The sequence below is a fragment of the Corvus moneduloides genome, chromosome 3 (genome assembly GCF_009650955.1).
Source record: "Corvus moneduloides isolate bCorMon1 chromosome 3, bCorMon1.pri, whole genome shotgun sequence".
NCBI lineage: Eukaryota > Metazoa > Chordata > Aves > Passeriformes > Corvidae > Corvus > Corvus moneduloides.
Genome location: NC_045478.1, coordinates 29,231,787 through 29,249,250, shown reverse-complemented (window position 1 = coordinate 29,249,250; position 17,464 = coordinate 29,231,787). Strand labels below are relative to the sequence as shown.

General features: G+C 37.3%; 1 protein-coding gene across 3 annotated transcripts in view; it reads left to right on the top strand.

Moving 5' to 3' along the window:
* The window catches only part of EYS (eyes shut homolog), an 855,823-nt gene that overhangs the window by 571,823 nt on the left and 266,536 nt on the right, over positions 1 to 17,464 (top strand). For all 3 annotated transcript variants that reach the window (XM_032104713.1, XM_032104714.1, XM_032104715.1), the window contains 2 exons: positions 8,478 to 8,668; positions 10,376 to 10,467. In XM_032104713.1, the coding sequence (XP_031960604.1) occupies positions 8,478 to 8,668; positions 10,376 to 10,467 (283 nt within the window). The remainder of the gene's footprint in view (positions 1 to 8,477; positions 8,669 to 10,375; positions 10,468 to 17,464) is intronic.

The window sequence follows — 17,464 nt, the reverse complement described above, 5'->3', positions numbered from 1 at the left end:
GGGGGTAAAGGATAATTACTGACGTGTTTTTTTCTCGTATTTTAGGCTTAAAAAATTCTGCTTTAGGTGCGCAAATCTTGCAATACATTGCAAGATCTTGATTATCTTGCTATTCAAATCTATATTTTCTATTCTGAATAATGGGAAGATAACTTCCTTTGGAATAGCCTGTAGTACTATAAAGGATATTTTAATTAAGTTCATGTTATGAACACTTCTTGCTTTGACCATCAATATTGTTGTAATCTTTAAAATAGTCATTATTTGCTGAAAATAGTTCAGTTCTGTTTGTTCAAAGTCTAGTTGTAAGAGACTGAAAAAAAACATATTGGTTTATGAGTAAAGGACAAAAAACTTGGTTTATTTGGATAGAACTGCTTTTCTCCCAGTGGTGTCTCTAATGCATTTTAGCCATGGGGGTTATCAACATGCAAGCAGTGGCACTGGGCTTGGTGCTGCCTGTGTGCCAGGTGCCAGCACTTTGTAGAAAGGGCAGCAGGGGAGAAAGATTTTAGCAAGGCTTGTGAAGTTCTGCTGAGAGCAAGCCAAATCATCCCCAAGGTAAGAGCTGTTCCTTATTTCTGCTCTAATACTACTTGATCCTCCCTGTGTCTCTTATAGGACATTTAAAAAGGAAAAAAACACAGTGTTTCACTGAAGCAGAACCACACACTGCTGATGTTTGTCTTGATTTATATATATATTTATGTTTCATGCCTTCAGTGAGAGAATCTCTTCTATTCACTTCTGACTGCCATGAACATAACACCTATTTCCATTATCCATATGTTGATGAGCTAGCCCACATGATGGAAAATCCCTTCTGGGACTGGCAGGCAGTAGTCACACAAGTATCAGTTAATCTCACTAAGCTATTACTGCAATTAATAGACATAGGCAGTAGATTTGAATTTAAAATCTACATTTCAGCAGGAAACAGAATCCTGCTTTAGAAACTATTAATAGCTTTCTGTCCATAATAAAACAATTTCCTGCACTAATTGCATTCCAGGTGCCTCCTATAATTTAAATGGATTATTGCTAGAAGACTCTGCCCCCCTTTTCCTTGAGTTCAAGGAGGATATTTTCAGTTCTTTGCAATCAGCATTTTTATTTTAAAAAAATCTGAAAAATTCATTGTGTAAGAAAATATTATCTGTATAGTTTTCTTGTTGTTTCCAACTGTAACTCTTGAACAGAATGAGGGGAAAACAGAAAATTAATAGAAAATGCAGCCTCCTGTCCCCTTCATAGAGTGAGTAGGGAAGGTGAGTATAGACCTCACTACCAACAGCATTGCAGACTGGCTGTTGGACATGTAGGAGTTAAGAATCAAAACTTGGATCAAGAGACATGACTGAAGCATGTGTGAGGAAAGGTAAGACACAAGAATTTCAGGAAAATAGAAGGAGATTCCTGGGATTTAGGGTTTGATGGTCCATACCTTTAAGGCACCTGAATTCTATGTATGTGCTTGTGCATGTGTATATGTGTATCTTTAGGCTAGAAGTGAAGATATTGTGAAATAATAGGAGCTCTAAAACAGTCATGTTTTCCTTTCAGAAGAATTTCACAGTCTACTCAAATCTGTGGCTCTGTGGAAGCATGAAAAGTAACAGTAAAGAGCATTTATTCATAACTGTTGTTTTTCTTTGCTTGAAAGCTACTTGTGGGCTGCACTGGCAACAGTTCTGGATGTTAACCACATTTTATTGTTGTCTAACACGCCACATTAGAGAACAGTTCAACTTTGAGAGAAAAACATAACTATAATTCCCTGCTAGTCATGCAGCACAGACTTCTGTGACAGCATAAAACATGGGTTCACTGTAACTGTGGGTTTGTTATGCGGAACCAAAGGTGAAGCACATCTCAGTAAAATAGCTTTGCAACTGTAAATAGAAATAATGGTTGGAGAACATTGTTCTGCTCTGCCTTTAAGGTGTTTCAGCTGAAAAGACTAAATGAAATCTATGGAATTAAATGAGACTCATTTGAAAATAAGTTAAAGCCTTTTAAATGGTGGTTACAAATATTAAGTGGATTATTGTGTTTAAGGGAGTAAAGAATAAAACTCATGGATTATGTTGCTGTGGCTGTTCTTCAGGACTTGCTGGTAAGAGTGACCTTATTTGAGAATGCAAAAGAGAGTGATTAACATGACGTATTAAATAAGAAACTTTAAAGAAATTAGATTTTTTGAGAGAAAACAAATGTAAGGAGAATGAAAGCTGAGGTACTTTCAGTACATTGAGAGTGAAAAAAAACAAACCCCATTCCTACCTCCTGAAACAGAAGTTTCTAAAAGTGGTAACGAAAACCATCATATGACTAATATCACCCTTTAACCCTGCTTTTATATTTGGCGAAATTTCAAAAAAATTAAAAATAGGGAGATGAATTCTTTGTAGTTAGGATACCAAGATACCTGTTTCAGTTTAACAATATTTTCTCTTTTCCCTCTGTTATTAATGTCTACAAAGAGCCTGACTGGAGGTTCAATAAACTCCTTATAAGACTTTCCCCCTTGATGGCACAACTGAGGGCCCCACATGCCTTCCTCCAACACCTAGAACTCTGCAGTCACTCTTAGTGCTTTGGGCTAACCCTTGCAGTGTTGTTGATAACCACAGGGAAGAGTAACAAGGGTTAACCACCTGTGAGTTGGGCAAGCCTGCTGGTCCCTGTGTAGAATCCCAGATCCTGGCCCTGACAGACAGCCAAGCTGGCAGACAAGCCTCTGAGGACATCAGGTTGGATTGGTGTAAGGCCCCAGAGCTCGCTCAATGAATCTCTTAAAAGGATTTAAGATGATTTTTTGCAACTTGAGTTAGGTGCAAGGGAGAAACACTGACAAGATATTCTCAAGAGGGCAAACAAATAAAAACTTTACTGGTAAACTTCAGAAAACCTGGGAACTTTGGCGAAAGTTTAGAGCAACATTAAATCAACATAAAGCATTTCACAAAGCATTATTTTAGAAAACTCTAAGCTCATTCCACTTAGCAAACCAACCCATCTGACTTTAAGTTACTCAAACTTTGAGAAGAAGGAATTGGAAGAAAGAGAGAAGAGATATAGAGAAGAACAAATATAGCCACCACTCCTGGTTCCACTTGTGTTCACCTGAAAGAAAGTCCACAAGGAGGTAAGGTCAATACCTGTGTGTACCTCATGCTCTGTCTTATGCACCCATTAGCTTTTCTGGACCCTCCCCCCAGGTGAGACTTCTGGTCATTTGGCCACTCAGGACCTGGGTTAGAGGCTCCATGGTCACAGTGTGGAGCATTGCCTCCCATATGCCAGGGCTTGACCCCGCTGTGGGGCTGGGATACAGGCCCTGGGGGTGTGGGGTGTGTGGAGCAGGACATCACCTCTCCAGGGCAAGACTTGGCTCGTTCCTTTCCCCATACAAGTGCCTGAAGTGTTTCAAGCCAACAATCTCCTCCAGTCTCCCACAACTAATGTATTGGTGACTCCATATCTCGCAGAAGGGAGTCTTCAGTAATGGTGTCACTTCTCTTTAGCCCCTTCTGCAGATACTAGGTCTGGGCTGAGCTGGCTCCTGAAGAATCTTATTTGCCTTCAGCAATGTCCTGAGCAGCTGCATGTCTACTGGTCAATCACAAGTTTCCAGCCTCTCCTGTCTCAACAGCCCACCCACCCCTACCTGTGGGAACATGGCCTCTGGCCATTCCTACTCCCTTTCTCTGTCCGGCTCAGCTTCTTCTCCACACGTGTTTGTGCAAAATTTTCCATGATGGTGGCAGCTCCCTTGTCTGTCCCGACAACTTCCTCACCAGACAACACAGAGGTGCTGCCAGAGCACATAAAGAGACCTCACCACAAGCAGCAGAGAGGGGGGGAGGGAACTGTGGAGCACAGAGCAGCTGATGGCGTGGCCACTGGAGGGGCAGGACACTGGGTCTTGCCAGCCAGGATCACAGCAGGTGGTAGCAGGGCTGGATGCCCAGTGTGATGGGCCATGAGCATACCCTGGCTGAGGAAACCATGGCAGTTTTTCCCCTGGAAGCTGACAGGCTGTCCCAGGGGAAGCACTGCTCCTTGCATGCTGTTTGTGTAAGGCTGTGCCATGGGCAGCTGTTGGAAGTCAGCTGTTGGGCTCAAGGGGTCTTTAGACAGCCCTGTGAAACAGTCCTTGCTCTGACTTTCTTGTTTTGCTTCTCTAATTTTTTTGTCTTTTGACATTATCCAGTTTTAAACAAACATAAGTGGTTTTTATGACCACAGTCTTACACTGTTAAGAAATGTGTTCCTTCTTAATAAAAATACATACAAATTTCAAATAGCAAATTCATTGTTCTGATTTTTCATGACAGGTCCTTTCCATAGGCAACAATGACTTCTCTTTGAATGTTGTAAGATAGTTCTAATTTAAAAAAAATAACAAAAGATGTGAAATATATGTCCATGAAAAGGGGAACACCAATAGCTTTAACAGGATGAATTTGTTCCAAGGTGTAACATAACAAAAAAGAATAGCAGAAGAAAGAAGGAGAGCATTGTTATAGTCCTCTTTGTGTCTGAGTCCATGCAAACTACAGGGGGTGCATTAGACATAGAAATATATGGAGACAAAACCATCAGGAGCACATGCTCCTGAACATATTAAACGTTTTTATTATCTCTCTATCTGCCTTTAAAAACCAAGACTCAATTGTGCAGCTCTCAAAAAATTTTACACTTTCAGGCCTCCATTTTGAAGCTGATGCAGCTGATACCTGTTGGAATAGAGAAAATCAGTAGGGAGTGGCAAAAGTTAATGAAGATTGCCTATCAGCTGGGTTGCAGACCTGCCTGTGTATCTGCTTACCATTACAGCTGAATCTCAAACCTTTTAACATTCTGACATTAATATGAAGTCTAGTAAACACCAAAACATGGAGAGCTGTATGTACACAGGGGAGCAAGCTAAAGCTGAGAGGATTTTATAGGCCAAAGGGCTTGCCTGTTTCTTAGGAAATCAGTTGTTAGGCATTCTTAGAGAAAGATAAGATACAGTTTCAATTTTTCCTTTTTTTTTTTGTTCTAAAGGCTTGGATGATGAGTACTTCCCTTTAGGACACAAAGCAATCTAGGAAGCCAACTCTAGAGGTCAAATGAGAAAACTGCCTCCAAGTGCAATAGAAGGATTATAAGCAAAGCTTATGTTCTATAAAATGAGATTGTGTACTGTTACAAACAATGTGAGAATCTTAATAGGTAAAACCACACCAGTGGTTTATGTTAATAGCTGTTGTGGGAAGGTAGATAGCCTATTTGTTATTCAAGTAGAAAGTTTTTATGGGTTTTACAGAAACCTGGAGCCTGCTAGATATTCTTCAGTGCTTTCTCTCATTAACTCTTTCCATATTTGTGGACACAAGACAATTGCAGCAATTTTACTGCAGATGATTTGTTTAAAAAGTTTTCTGTTTAGCAGCACAATTGTATTTCCCAGATGAACCCAAACTGGACTCAAATCCATGGACTAGTGGACTTGCAAGGCATCATCACTTGTTGCCATTTGAAGATAAAAAGAAATGAATGTCAGTCAGAATAAAGTAACAAGTTTTGTCTGCAGTGCTCTGTGTGCTTGCTACAATTACATACAGAGAGCTAAAGGTAGATGCCACTAGCTTGTGGTCTTCCTTGAATTTTAGTAGATAATTCAGTCTGACCTCAATTACCAGAGTTTAATTAAAGTTTCAGGAATCATGAATAAACTGTTCCTGCACCTACCTTTTTTTTCTCCTCATGATTACAGATTTTACTCTTCTGTGAGATCCAGAGTCTCAGGTGCCTTATGTTAGCAAAGCTCTGAAGAACTGACATAGTTTTGACCTGTTCTCTCATGTCAACTTTATTATATGCTGAACAACATGGGAAAGAAAAACAACCCAACAATAAAAACAATCCACCTCCAAAATATTGGGAAGGTAGCAGAAGGATTTAGGACTGCAGGAAGGGGATATTCTGTGCAACTTTGCCGTCTTTTAGCCAGGCTGATCTCCTAAGTGGATCAAGAAAAAGAGATGGTTAGATATCAGTATTTCAGGAGTGTGGGGATGACTGATTGGTTCCTTGGGATAATCAAAACCTATTCAGGAGCAATTCAGGGCAAACAGGATGAGAGAAAGATTTAGAGCTCAGTGACTAGCTCAGGAAGGAAAACAAACAAGGGTTAGGGATTGGCAATAGTTCATTAAAGCCTTTTCTTAGAGAAATTGTCCTGTCTATAAAATGTAAAAAACTTTCTGTGCAAATTTTTTAAATTAAATTTTCTGAAATTTACACCTACAGACTTATAGTTCAAAACAGAACTTTTAATAATTAGATATATTTAAAATTGTAAAATCTCTTTTATTGCAGTACTGGTTATTGATTGGTATTGCTTGAAATTTTTGGTCTATTTTATTGTGTGTTGTTGCTGATTCTTATATAGTAGTATGTTGCTGATTCTTATATAGTAGTAAAAATTTCTTAAGATCTGTGTTTGAGATTTGACCACGGTGACTCTTTGTAAATAGGTTTATGCAAAGTTATGAAAGGATAAAATTCAGCATACTCTTACACTGATGTACAAAAGTTCAACATCAATAATTTTTGTTTTATCCCAGTATCATTGCTTGTTGGGGTCCATCTCCCCTGCCATGGAGCCCTGGGAGAGGGGCCCTGGGGAGGAGACACGGGGTTTCCCTGCCCCTGGTCAGCCTCATTCCCCATTGGTTGGTTTGTGTTCCCTGGTGGGTCCAAGGACCCTGGGGTCCCGTGACTGCGGAGTTCCTGAGCTGAGCCCCGGCCATTTGGCTGGAGAAATAAATGTCTCTGAAACATCTACCACGAATCTGTCCATATATACTTCGCTTTCCACGGGACTCCTGGTTGGAAATATACTTGTTACAGTAATCCCCGCTGTAACAATTTTTGTTCAGAATTTAAGCATATATAGTGAGGTATTTGCTATTGGAGTTGTTGTCACAACAGATTAAAATTTTACCCATTTTGGAAAATAAAAAGAGAATAAATAATAAATAAAAATCTGTGACCTTCAGAGATACTCTAAACCCCTGTAGGGAGGATTCAGTGAAATTTGATCAAAGGGAAATGGAATAATTCACTTATGTGTTGTGTATTGTGTCCAGGTTCATATTGTTGCACCAACATTTTTCACAAGGTGGGTGAATTGTTAATATTTCTTTACATTTTTATCAGTCTCATGAAGCTGATCAAACAGATAATTATATGCTGTGAGATGAAAGCATATACCTGCATCTACAAGAATCAAAATACTTAACTCCTCATGTTACATGTATGGAAGAGGACCCACATTTTTAAGTCCTTATGAGCAGATAAATGTAGTGCTCTCAGTTTAAATACTGGCAAGTGAAAAAACCAAAATGCAAGAGTGCAGTTGTGTATTAATAGGTACCCATGTGCATGTTGAATACTCTTCCCTTGTAAAAACACAATAAGGGAAAGAGAAAGAAAAGGATGGGAAGGGAAAGAAAAAGAAGGAAAAAAAAAATAACAGGAAGGAAAGGCAGCAAAAAATGGAGAAGAGAGAAAAGAGAGGGAATAAGAAACAAAGAAAGGAAAAGAAAGGAAGAAAATGGAAAGAAAGAAAATAGGAAAAAAGAAAAGGAGAAAATATAAATTAGAGGAGAGGAGAGAAGGGGGAGGAGAGGAGAGGAGGGGGAGGAGAGGAGAGGAGACGAGAAAGGAGAGGAGAAAGGAGAGGAGAAAGGAGGGGAGAGGAGAAAGGCAGGAAGGGGAGGGGAGGGGAAAGATGAGAAGAAAGAATGGGATAGGAAGAAATAAAAAATACAAAGAAGCTCCTTTTAAGTACAGTCATATGTCATCTGATAGGCTTGAGGCCATGTATTCACATACCTTTTCTATTTAAATAAGAGCTGCATCTGCCCTTGCCAGGTATTGCACAGGGTGCTGAATGTTAAAAAGTTTCCAGATAAATCAGACAAACTAGATATAGTCACAAAGGAAATTTTCAGCTTTCATCCTAGCACCACAAAATATTTGACATATTTATTAGGATGCCAATTTCATAATTAGGTTGTAGAATGTCTTCCTTCCTTTCCATACTGTGTGGTTTCTGTAAAGACTTCAAACTCATTCATTCTTGCATCTAGGTTTGGTTAAAAAACCTAACGTTGAAAAAATGTTGAGCCAAAGCTGGTAGATATGTACCAAGTGCTTTCATCTTTGTAGCCTAGCTACAAATGCATTGATTTATATGCCTGCTTAATATAATTTGACTAAAACTTTTGTGTCTAGTTTTATCAACTAAATGTTAACCTTTGACAGAAGAAAACATCCATTTTCTGACTGATATCTGAATCCTTGATGGATGTAAAAAATTATCTTATATCTTTGCTACCCCTACCAGAAAAAGAAAGCAGTGTGTGAAGAAGAAAAATGTGCTTATATCCTTACACATCTCAAAATTCTATTCACAGATTTTAGTTATGCTCGCTACTATGGTGATTCTTACCTGGAATTTCAAGGTTTACATTTGAACATGGAAAACTTCATCCACCTGGAATTTAAGACCTATAATCCTCACGGACTTCTCCTAAATATTGAACAGAGCCCAGAAACAATACGACATTTTTTAATTCAGCTTGTCATCAATAATGGTACTTTGCAGGTAAGGCATCAAAATCTCCCACTGAAGGAGAAGTAAATAAAAGTTAGAATCTGTAAAAATTTTAGTACTTTTTCCTTTTCTTACTGTAGAATATAGTAAAGCTACAGAGATTCTTGACATCTTCAGTATTTTAAGGAAAACAGTTGTCAAACTTGCTATCTGTCATGTCCAATTCTTGGTTAATATGATCAATATGACTCACAAGAGTACACATTAAGACACACAAATAAAGAATGTAGGTTTTGTCTTTCCATGTGGTATAAATTACGTTACTGCATTTTATACCTAAACTAACTGAACTTCCGCACGTGGAACTTCATTAAAATTGTCATAAAACCAAACCACTACAGAAAGGCTGTGGAATTCAGTGAAGTGTCATAGGAAAAGTTACCATGTTAGGGAATAGAGAGTATCTTTGTTACCATGTATCTCTGAGTAGAAACCTTTTACTTAATCTACTATTTACATCACAGTTCCACGGGATCAGAAAAAAAAAGCCAAAACATTTCTTTGGCTTTTTGGACAGACTAACTAGGAATATATTTGTTTATAGACTTAAAGGAGTAAAATGTGTATCATAGTATATCTTTACCTTTCGAAAATTATTCCATCTTTTCTGAGGAAGAGATAATGAGCTTTATGAAGAGATAGGCAGATACCAAAGAGGCTGTAAAAAGATATTAAAAGAAAAGTTACTTTTCTTATAGCAGATCTCCCACTTTCCTGCTAAAAATTTCCCAAAGTACCTGTAATTATATTCTTCTGTAAGAACTATGAAATGTCTGTTAGAAACAGCATATTTGTATTATATTTTCCTTTATGTTTAAAGACCATGACCATACTAAACAGATATATAAACTGAAGATAAACAGAAAAATAAGAAAATTACCTTTTACTTTATTTTGTTATATTGTGATTTTTTTGTCTTTTATTATACTGTGACTATCTTTGTCCAGAAAAAATGAGATTAGTCACGGGCAGGAAGGCCAGGGTTTAGAAAATGCTGATGGCTTTAAGTTCATCTTACTTGTATTCATGGTAAAGTAATGATGCAGAAAAATATTTTTCTAACATATCATAAGCACCATAAAATATGAAAGTACTTTAATTGACACAAATCTATTCAGAGATCCCAGTGTGCCATGTTAAAACTAATTGAATTCACTTAATCATTCACAAAGCTGGTCAATTAAATGTAGATTTAAAGCCCAATGAACAAATGGTTCTAAGCTCACAATCATGCTACAATTACAAGGAGACAAACCATGAAATCAAGTGCTTGTTCACATTAGCACAGGAAATTAAATGGTGCTCCAAAATGCTCAAGCCTGCACACTACATTACGTGTTTGTAAGTGCAAGGAAACCATAAAACGGTAAGTAAAATTCACCCGTGGCCAGTGTTAATTTCAGATGGGTTGCAGATGGTCAACTTCTTTGCAAATCAGACCCATAATATCTGATTATACAATACACAAAGATTAAAGCATTTTCATGCAGGCTAGGAAGCATATATGTGTACTTTTATATTTCTGGTACAATAGGCTTCCTTATCCGGCACTTTTAATGAAACATTAATTTTTCTTGATACACATGACATCCTTTAGGTTTTTATGAAATAATTTATGATTTTAAAATTCAAGTTTCTAAGGCTACAACTGTTTAATTATTAGAAATAATGTAATTAAAACCTTTTCCCACTCCATAGTACCAGTATTTATGTGATGAAGCCACAGAAGTCAAAAACATCACTACCACTGCTAGAGTGGACGATGGACACTGGTATAATGTGCAAATTAGGTAAGTTTACTGTTGACTGTTTTTATAATTGTTTCAAAGACCATATAGGTTGAACAGTTAGTAAATTCCACAGATATTATATCTCATTAAGTATGAGTGATACCTGAACACGTACAGTAAAATCATTTTATGGCAGTCTGGGCCACAACTATCCTTGGAAAGAATGTTTATAACTACAGTTGGACAGTGCTCATCACATCCCTGATGTGGAAATAAACTTATTCACATTGAAATAATTTACTGTAGCAGACATAAACATTCAGTCATGGAAGATGCTGTGCAGTAGGTCCAAGCTACTCAGCCTAGGAAATAGCTGAATTTCCAACAATGAGAGTGTGACTAATAGAAAAATCTTGGAAAAGAAATAGATAGGCAGAAACAGCACCATGAGTTTCATTGGTGTCACTGACTTGCAACTCATAATAGGATATATAATTCCTGTAGAAGTAACAATACTTGCAACTGAAGGACAATAAAATGAAAAGAAAATGAGGTCTGTGGTAGGCTTTCCATGTTTTTTTACATAAACGTATCTAATGACCAAAGATTCGTGCTCATAGAATCCACAGCCTTGACTGTGAAAATGAAAGTTTTGGGTTCACTTTATAGGAAAGTTAGGCACCTAGTGAGCTCTCTGGGTGCCTAGCTCCTATTAGGCAGCTTAAAGTAGGTCCAATCGTCTTGTCCAGCAAGAAGAAAATAAGCTATAGCTGTCTGCTTGTCTCTCAGGACTAAGTTAGTCCTTAAAAAGTTTGTGGAGGAATGCAGAAGGAACAAAAACCTTTCAGTGGAATAGGAATTGTATAGCTATATCTGTCCAAATATTGTTAAATGAAGAACTTTTGCAGGGCAGCACTGTGTCCCTTTCCTTCCATGGGAAATGTAGTGGAGTGTGTATCCATTATACTGTACCTTGATCCCTCAGATGCGGCAGTGAGTACTCAGTGAGAAGAATCACAATTTGTTACTGCATTTCAGCTACCATTGCTATCATATTTTTTTTCCAGCAAGTTAGACCACACTCAAGGTCCAGACTACTCAGTAGCATTACACAAATTAATGCAAGGAGCAAAAGACAGTAATCCACTGTGGTTGTGCTTATCACCCAGAAAGGAACACCATAAACCAAACCATGCTAATGGAAGTTAAAAGCAATTGTAAGCTCCTCTGTGACCAGGAAGAAATAGAATGCAGTCTCTGTGACACTGATAAAAGTGAGATTCTCTAAAATCTAATAATATACAGAGTTATGTTTATTTCCTGGTTATGACACCCTCTCAATATCAAAATAGAGAAAGTAAATTGGAAAATAATTTTTAGAGAAGAGATCTAAAGATGACAAAATCGTTAAGCAGCTTCTATATGAATAGAGACTAAATATTCAAGTGCTCTGCGAGTCCATTAAAGACAATTAAGAGAGGATTCCATAGAAATCTCAAGTGACACAAACAAAGAGGATAAGGGGTGGAGACATAAAATATCTAGTTACTTAGATAGTTTAAATCCATTGGAATTCAATTGTTATTCCTTTTTGTTCATTTTAAGAAAGATAGAAGATCCTCAAGATAACAAAAATACAAGTACCTGAACCCTCAGTAACGTGGAAATCTTTATGAAAAACAGCCTTTCCCTGGCACTGAAGCACTCAGACTGCCATGTCATTTTCATCCCTCAGAGATCCACTAGTTACCATGATGCAAATGCACTTATTCTATGCATTTTCCCCCTACTCCTTCAAGCAGAAAATAACTTGAGTCTGTAAATCAGCCCATGACAATAGCCCCTGACAGAAGAAAACCAACGTAATCTCTGTATTTTGCTTTTCCTTTTGAGCTTAAAAGAAAGGAAGGAAGAGTTGCCTTCTTTCATTTGCAGGAAATTATTTCAGGACAGCTCAGGAAATGAGCCACACTTATGTATGCTGCTGAAAAAGCAGGAATGTGTACTGTTTATGGGATTCAGGCTAGTTACTGAGCAATTAATAATTAATCATTCTACTCGCTTTAGAAGACTGGAAATAGTTCTGGACATTGTTTTAAGATGACATTCTGCAGATGACACCAAGTCGTGTTGGAGTGTTGATTCGCTGGAGGGTAAGAAGTCTCTGTAGAGGGATCTGGGCAGACTGAATCAAATGGGCCAAGGCCAATTGGGTGAGTCTTATGAGAAGTGGCTCAGGGAGCTGGGCCTATTTAGCTGGGAGGAAAAATGCTGAAGGGCTTATAGCTCCCTACAACTCCCTGAAAGGAGGCTATAGCGAGGTGGGGATCAGTCTGTTCCCCCAGCTAACAAGAAATCAGACAAGAGGAAATGGCCTCAAGTTGCACCAGGGGAGGTTTAGGTTGGACATTTGGAAAAAAATCTTCACAGAAAGGGTTGTAAAACACTTAAAGAGTCTGCACAGGGAAGAGGCTGAGTCACCATTGCTGGAGGTATTTAAAAGTCATGTAGATACGGCAGTTAGGGGCATGGTTTAGTGTTGGACTTGGCAGTGCTGGTTAAACAGTTGATCTTGATGGTCTTAAAGATCTTTTCCAACCTAAACAATTCTGTGATTCTACAATTCTAAGACTTAAAATCTTAGTGATGTAGATGTCAGAAAGATTTGAAGTTGCTTCTCACTGTCATCTCATGCATTTTCACATGTGCTTGAGATAATTAAAAAGTCTGTATCCTGGATATATATACATTACATGTTTTTTTCCTTTATTGAAAATTAAATATATATTGTTGACAGTTAAGTTTGATAGAGTCAGTCTTGAAATATCTGTTAATTGTTTTATAAAGTTACCATTTCATTTAATAAACTGCAGTGTAATACAGCATAATAAAACTTAAAATAACTTTGGTGAAAAAATTCTGTAACTTATTCAGCAACTTTCTAGAGGTTTGCAAACATTTAATCTTCTCAGAACTGATTTTCAGTGAGATAAGTAAGCTAAGTTTTGAACAATGGTATCTGGGAAATTGGCAAAGTTAAATGGGAACATAGGAGATACTGCATATTGTAACAGTGTATATGCACACGGGACTTTCTTTGTTGTGCATACGTTAAGTATTATGAGCAGACATTGTAGGTAATAACAATACTTTTTTTTTTGTAAAGAAAATGCTAATTCTTACTATTTAATGTAATCCTAATTGTTTGGAGCTCTTTTGATGTAATCCTGTGATGGAAAGGGTTTTGTCTTTTCAATTCAGGAAAAGCAATGCATTTCAGCTACTGAAGATAAGACATCTTCAAAGAGTACACTGCCTCTACAATATCATATTAAATTAAAGAAGTAGACTTAAAAGAAGTGAGTGTTGTTTAATACAAGTTTAAATACAGTGAAAATTACTGATAGTATCTTCCTTTTCTGCTTACAGGAGAAAATTTTACTTCTTCCTTTATCCCACAGAAATAATTCATCATGTGAATAAAAGAAATGTCACACTGTCTAATGTTTGCAAATAAACACACGTATTACTGTCAGACAATGTCCTTTATCCAGTTCTCATAGCTCAACACACTATTCATGCTGAAAGTAAAATAGCAGCATTGCTGAAGTACATGATGATGGAATATTGTGACTAAAAAAACTGTAATAATTTAATAAATTTGGATATAATATAAGGACTGTATTTGCATCAAAATCAGGCATAACTTGGATAATTTGGGTTAGGATATAACTTTTTGCATCAGATTAGTCTAATTTATGGCGTTGGCTGCTAAAAGCAACACATAGCCAAGGTTTGCTTCAGAGCAGTGCCTGAGACTTCCATTTTACGTGTAAACTACTGTAGTTGTGTACTAAGTCTGTTAATGAAAGTTCATTGCAGATATTTCATTCACATTTCTGACTATTGTTTTGGTTTTCTTAAGAATGTTTCCAGGGAAGTGAAAGAGCTACAGTGAAAAATAGATATAGGCAATATTCCACAGGGACTAGATTACTGCAGGATATTTTGAAGGGAAGGAGATGTTAGACTCAAGCACTGGAAGGTTTACACGTTTGGTTTTGTAGAGAGGATAGAGTTTTCTTACTGGCAATGCAGGGGTTGTTCAACCAGAATCTTCTCATTCCAGCATTTATAAAACTGCCTCCATTAACTACTTTAAGATGTTTCTTCTTCAGTCTTTGTCATCAAAACAAGTTGATAAAATAACATGAATTGCAGAAACAAACCAAACTGCAGCAGCGATATAGAAATTTGCCTTTTCTTGGTCCACTATTCTCCATTTCAGTACTGATAAAAATAGTTTCCTCAATTACATGAAAAGTATTCTTACTTTCATTTTAGTCTCAGATCAGAATTGTCAATTGCTTTTGCAAATATGTCCACTTATAAATTGATTATGCAGTAGATGTCATGAGTACAACTTCTTTAATATGAGTCTATCCACTTTGAAATTTTTTCATTGTCCAAGATCATTAGGATTAAATATCTGGTGTGGGTGCTCCATCAGTTTAGAAACTAACTGCAAAATCTGGCAGTTGCTTTTCTGAGTGTCTTATTCCTCTCCTTTGACTCCTATTGTTTGTAATTTGAGGTTTGCACTAGTTACCTATAGGACTTTTGATGATTGATTGTCTTCCTTTTTAGATGTAAAAGTTTTCTGATTCCTCTAGTCAGAAAAATATCTTTCTAATCATGCCATAATGCAACATATGCTCACTCAGGAGCTTGTATATTGCTTGGTTTTGACAGCTTTTTATGGGGGTCTGAGATAATCCATACGGTGCAAAGTATGTTGTATTTATAATCCTTCACAACATGCTACAAACCTCATATTTTCCCTAGGGTTTCAGACAGGTAAGATAAGCAGATGATAAAGTAGTTAGCAAATCCTGCAGATGCTTCTCTGTTTTGTTTGTCTTTTGTTCTTTTTATTTCACTTTTATTGTAAATTCCTATTTTTATTTTATCACAAAGGTGCAGAAATCTGACCTTCATTTTTAGCATAACAGCATATGGGTGAAGAAGGCATTCATCTCTTATTTCATGCACCATGTAAATGTCACATACTCTACTTAATGAAAACATACTTAATGGGCCATATCCTCAAAAACCAGTGTGAGTCAAAAGATATTATTAGCAATTGCTGCTGCTTAATTAGAGAAGTGTATTCAATATTTATAAAATGCAGTGGGAAATATATTCTTGATATAAAATAGAATCAGGGTCTTTTCATTTTCTTGGCCTCTCCCAAGAAATCTGTCAATGGACTTGCATTAGCTGCAAGTTAAGGTACTTGGACACAGCAGGTTTAAGTCTGTTTGATATTTGTTATCAATACAAAAGGTTTAGGAAGTTGCTGGACCTCTAAACTGGCCATTGACAGGGTCCTCACAAACATATTTTCTTAGCCACAGTTGTGTTGGTCTTTTTTTCAGTCCCTCCTAAAGTGCCTGGTGTAAAACTAGGGGTGAATGAAATACAAGTGCTGACTTATCTAATAATTTCTAATTTTTATATGGTCTGAAGCTTTTCCCAGATCAATGGAGCTTACTTGGAAAAAGTACAGGTTTATACTTGGTCCAATTTATTTATGATGTATTAACACTGGTAATAAAATTACTTCTGTATTTTCTAAATTTCACTGTATCTTAAGTCCTAAGTAGATTATATCTGCTCCTTAATGTCCAATATACATTGCAGAGATGCTAAGTCAATGAAAACAAACTGGTTTGGGAATATAGTTTAGAAATAGAGGCATTTTCATTTAATACAGAATGAAAATAATTAAAACATTGGAAACATCGATACTGATGTCAAGACCTGGATTTGTAAAGTGGAAAATAGGAATGAGCTGGTCATGAAGCATGAAGAAAATTGGAAGGATTTTTTTTTTCATTTTGGCTTGGGGATTTTGGACAAAGATAAAGAAATTTAACATAAAATTCTTATGGTAACTATCACTCAGGTGAGCAGGAAAAGTGAACAATATCCCCAAAAAGGGTATTATGAAATACTTGTGAAAAGAAAAAGATACTGACTTTGTAACAGCATAGACTGACTCTTGGCACAAGTAGCTCAAAAAGTGTGCAACTAATTTCTAGAGGCTGAAGATTTCTGTTACATGGTGACACTTTTACTGTCCACTAGCAGAGCATGACATTACCACAGAAATGGTAGTGTTGGATTGAAACAACAGAATCAAGGAAGATTCTGATTTATGAACTGTGAAACTGAAGCCAAATAAGAATCAAAAAACACTAAATAGAGGAAAAGTTTTGAAATCTTGCTAGTCAGAATAAATGTTTTTGCAGTTCATTCTGCTAACATGCACAGTACATTTAGAGAAAGTTAATTTGATCTTGATCCTTTCACAGGTAAGTAGAGGGGGAACCAAGACAATAATATTCACTCCTGGGACTAATTTTATTTTTTACTTTATCTCATAAATACCTTATAATTTAAATGTATTTTTCTTTTTGGTGGTCAAGTGTTTAAAAATAAATTATGGTGCTTCTTAAGAATAAATGTTCAATCAATAACAGTTTTCAGTTTATATTATACTTTTTTCCAAGAACCTAATGAGCCTGGGCATGAGCTGGTCACAACAGCCCCAGGCCTTGCTACAGGCTTGTGGTGGCTGGAAAGCCTTCCAGAGGAAAAGGACATGGGGGTGCTGCCTGAACCTGAGCCAGTGTGTGTCCAGGTGGCCAAGAAGGCCAGTGGCATCCTGGCCTGGATCAGCAATAGTGTGGCCAGCAGGACAAGGACAGTGATTGTCCCTCTGTACTTGGCACTGGTGAGGCCACACCTCAAGTGCTGTATCCAGTTCTGGGCCCCTCACTACATGAAGGATATTGAGGGGCTGGAGCGTGTCCAGAGAAGGGCAATGGAGCTGGTGAACGGTCTGGAGCACAAATATTTCAGGTAGTGGCTAAGGGAGCTGGGGTTGTTTAGCTGAAAGAAAAGGAGGTTCAGGGGAGACCATGTTGCTCGCTATAACTACCTGACAGGAGGTTGTAGCCAGGTGGGGGTCAGTCCTTTCTTCCAAGTAACA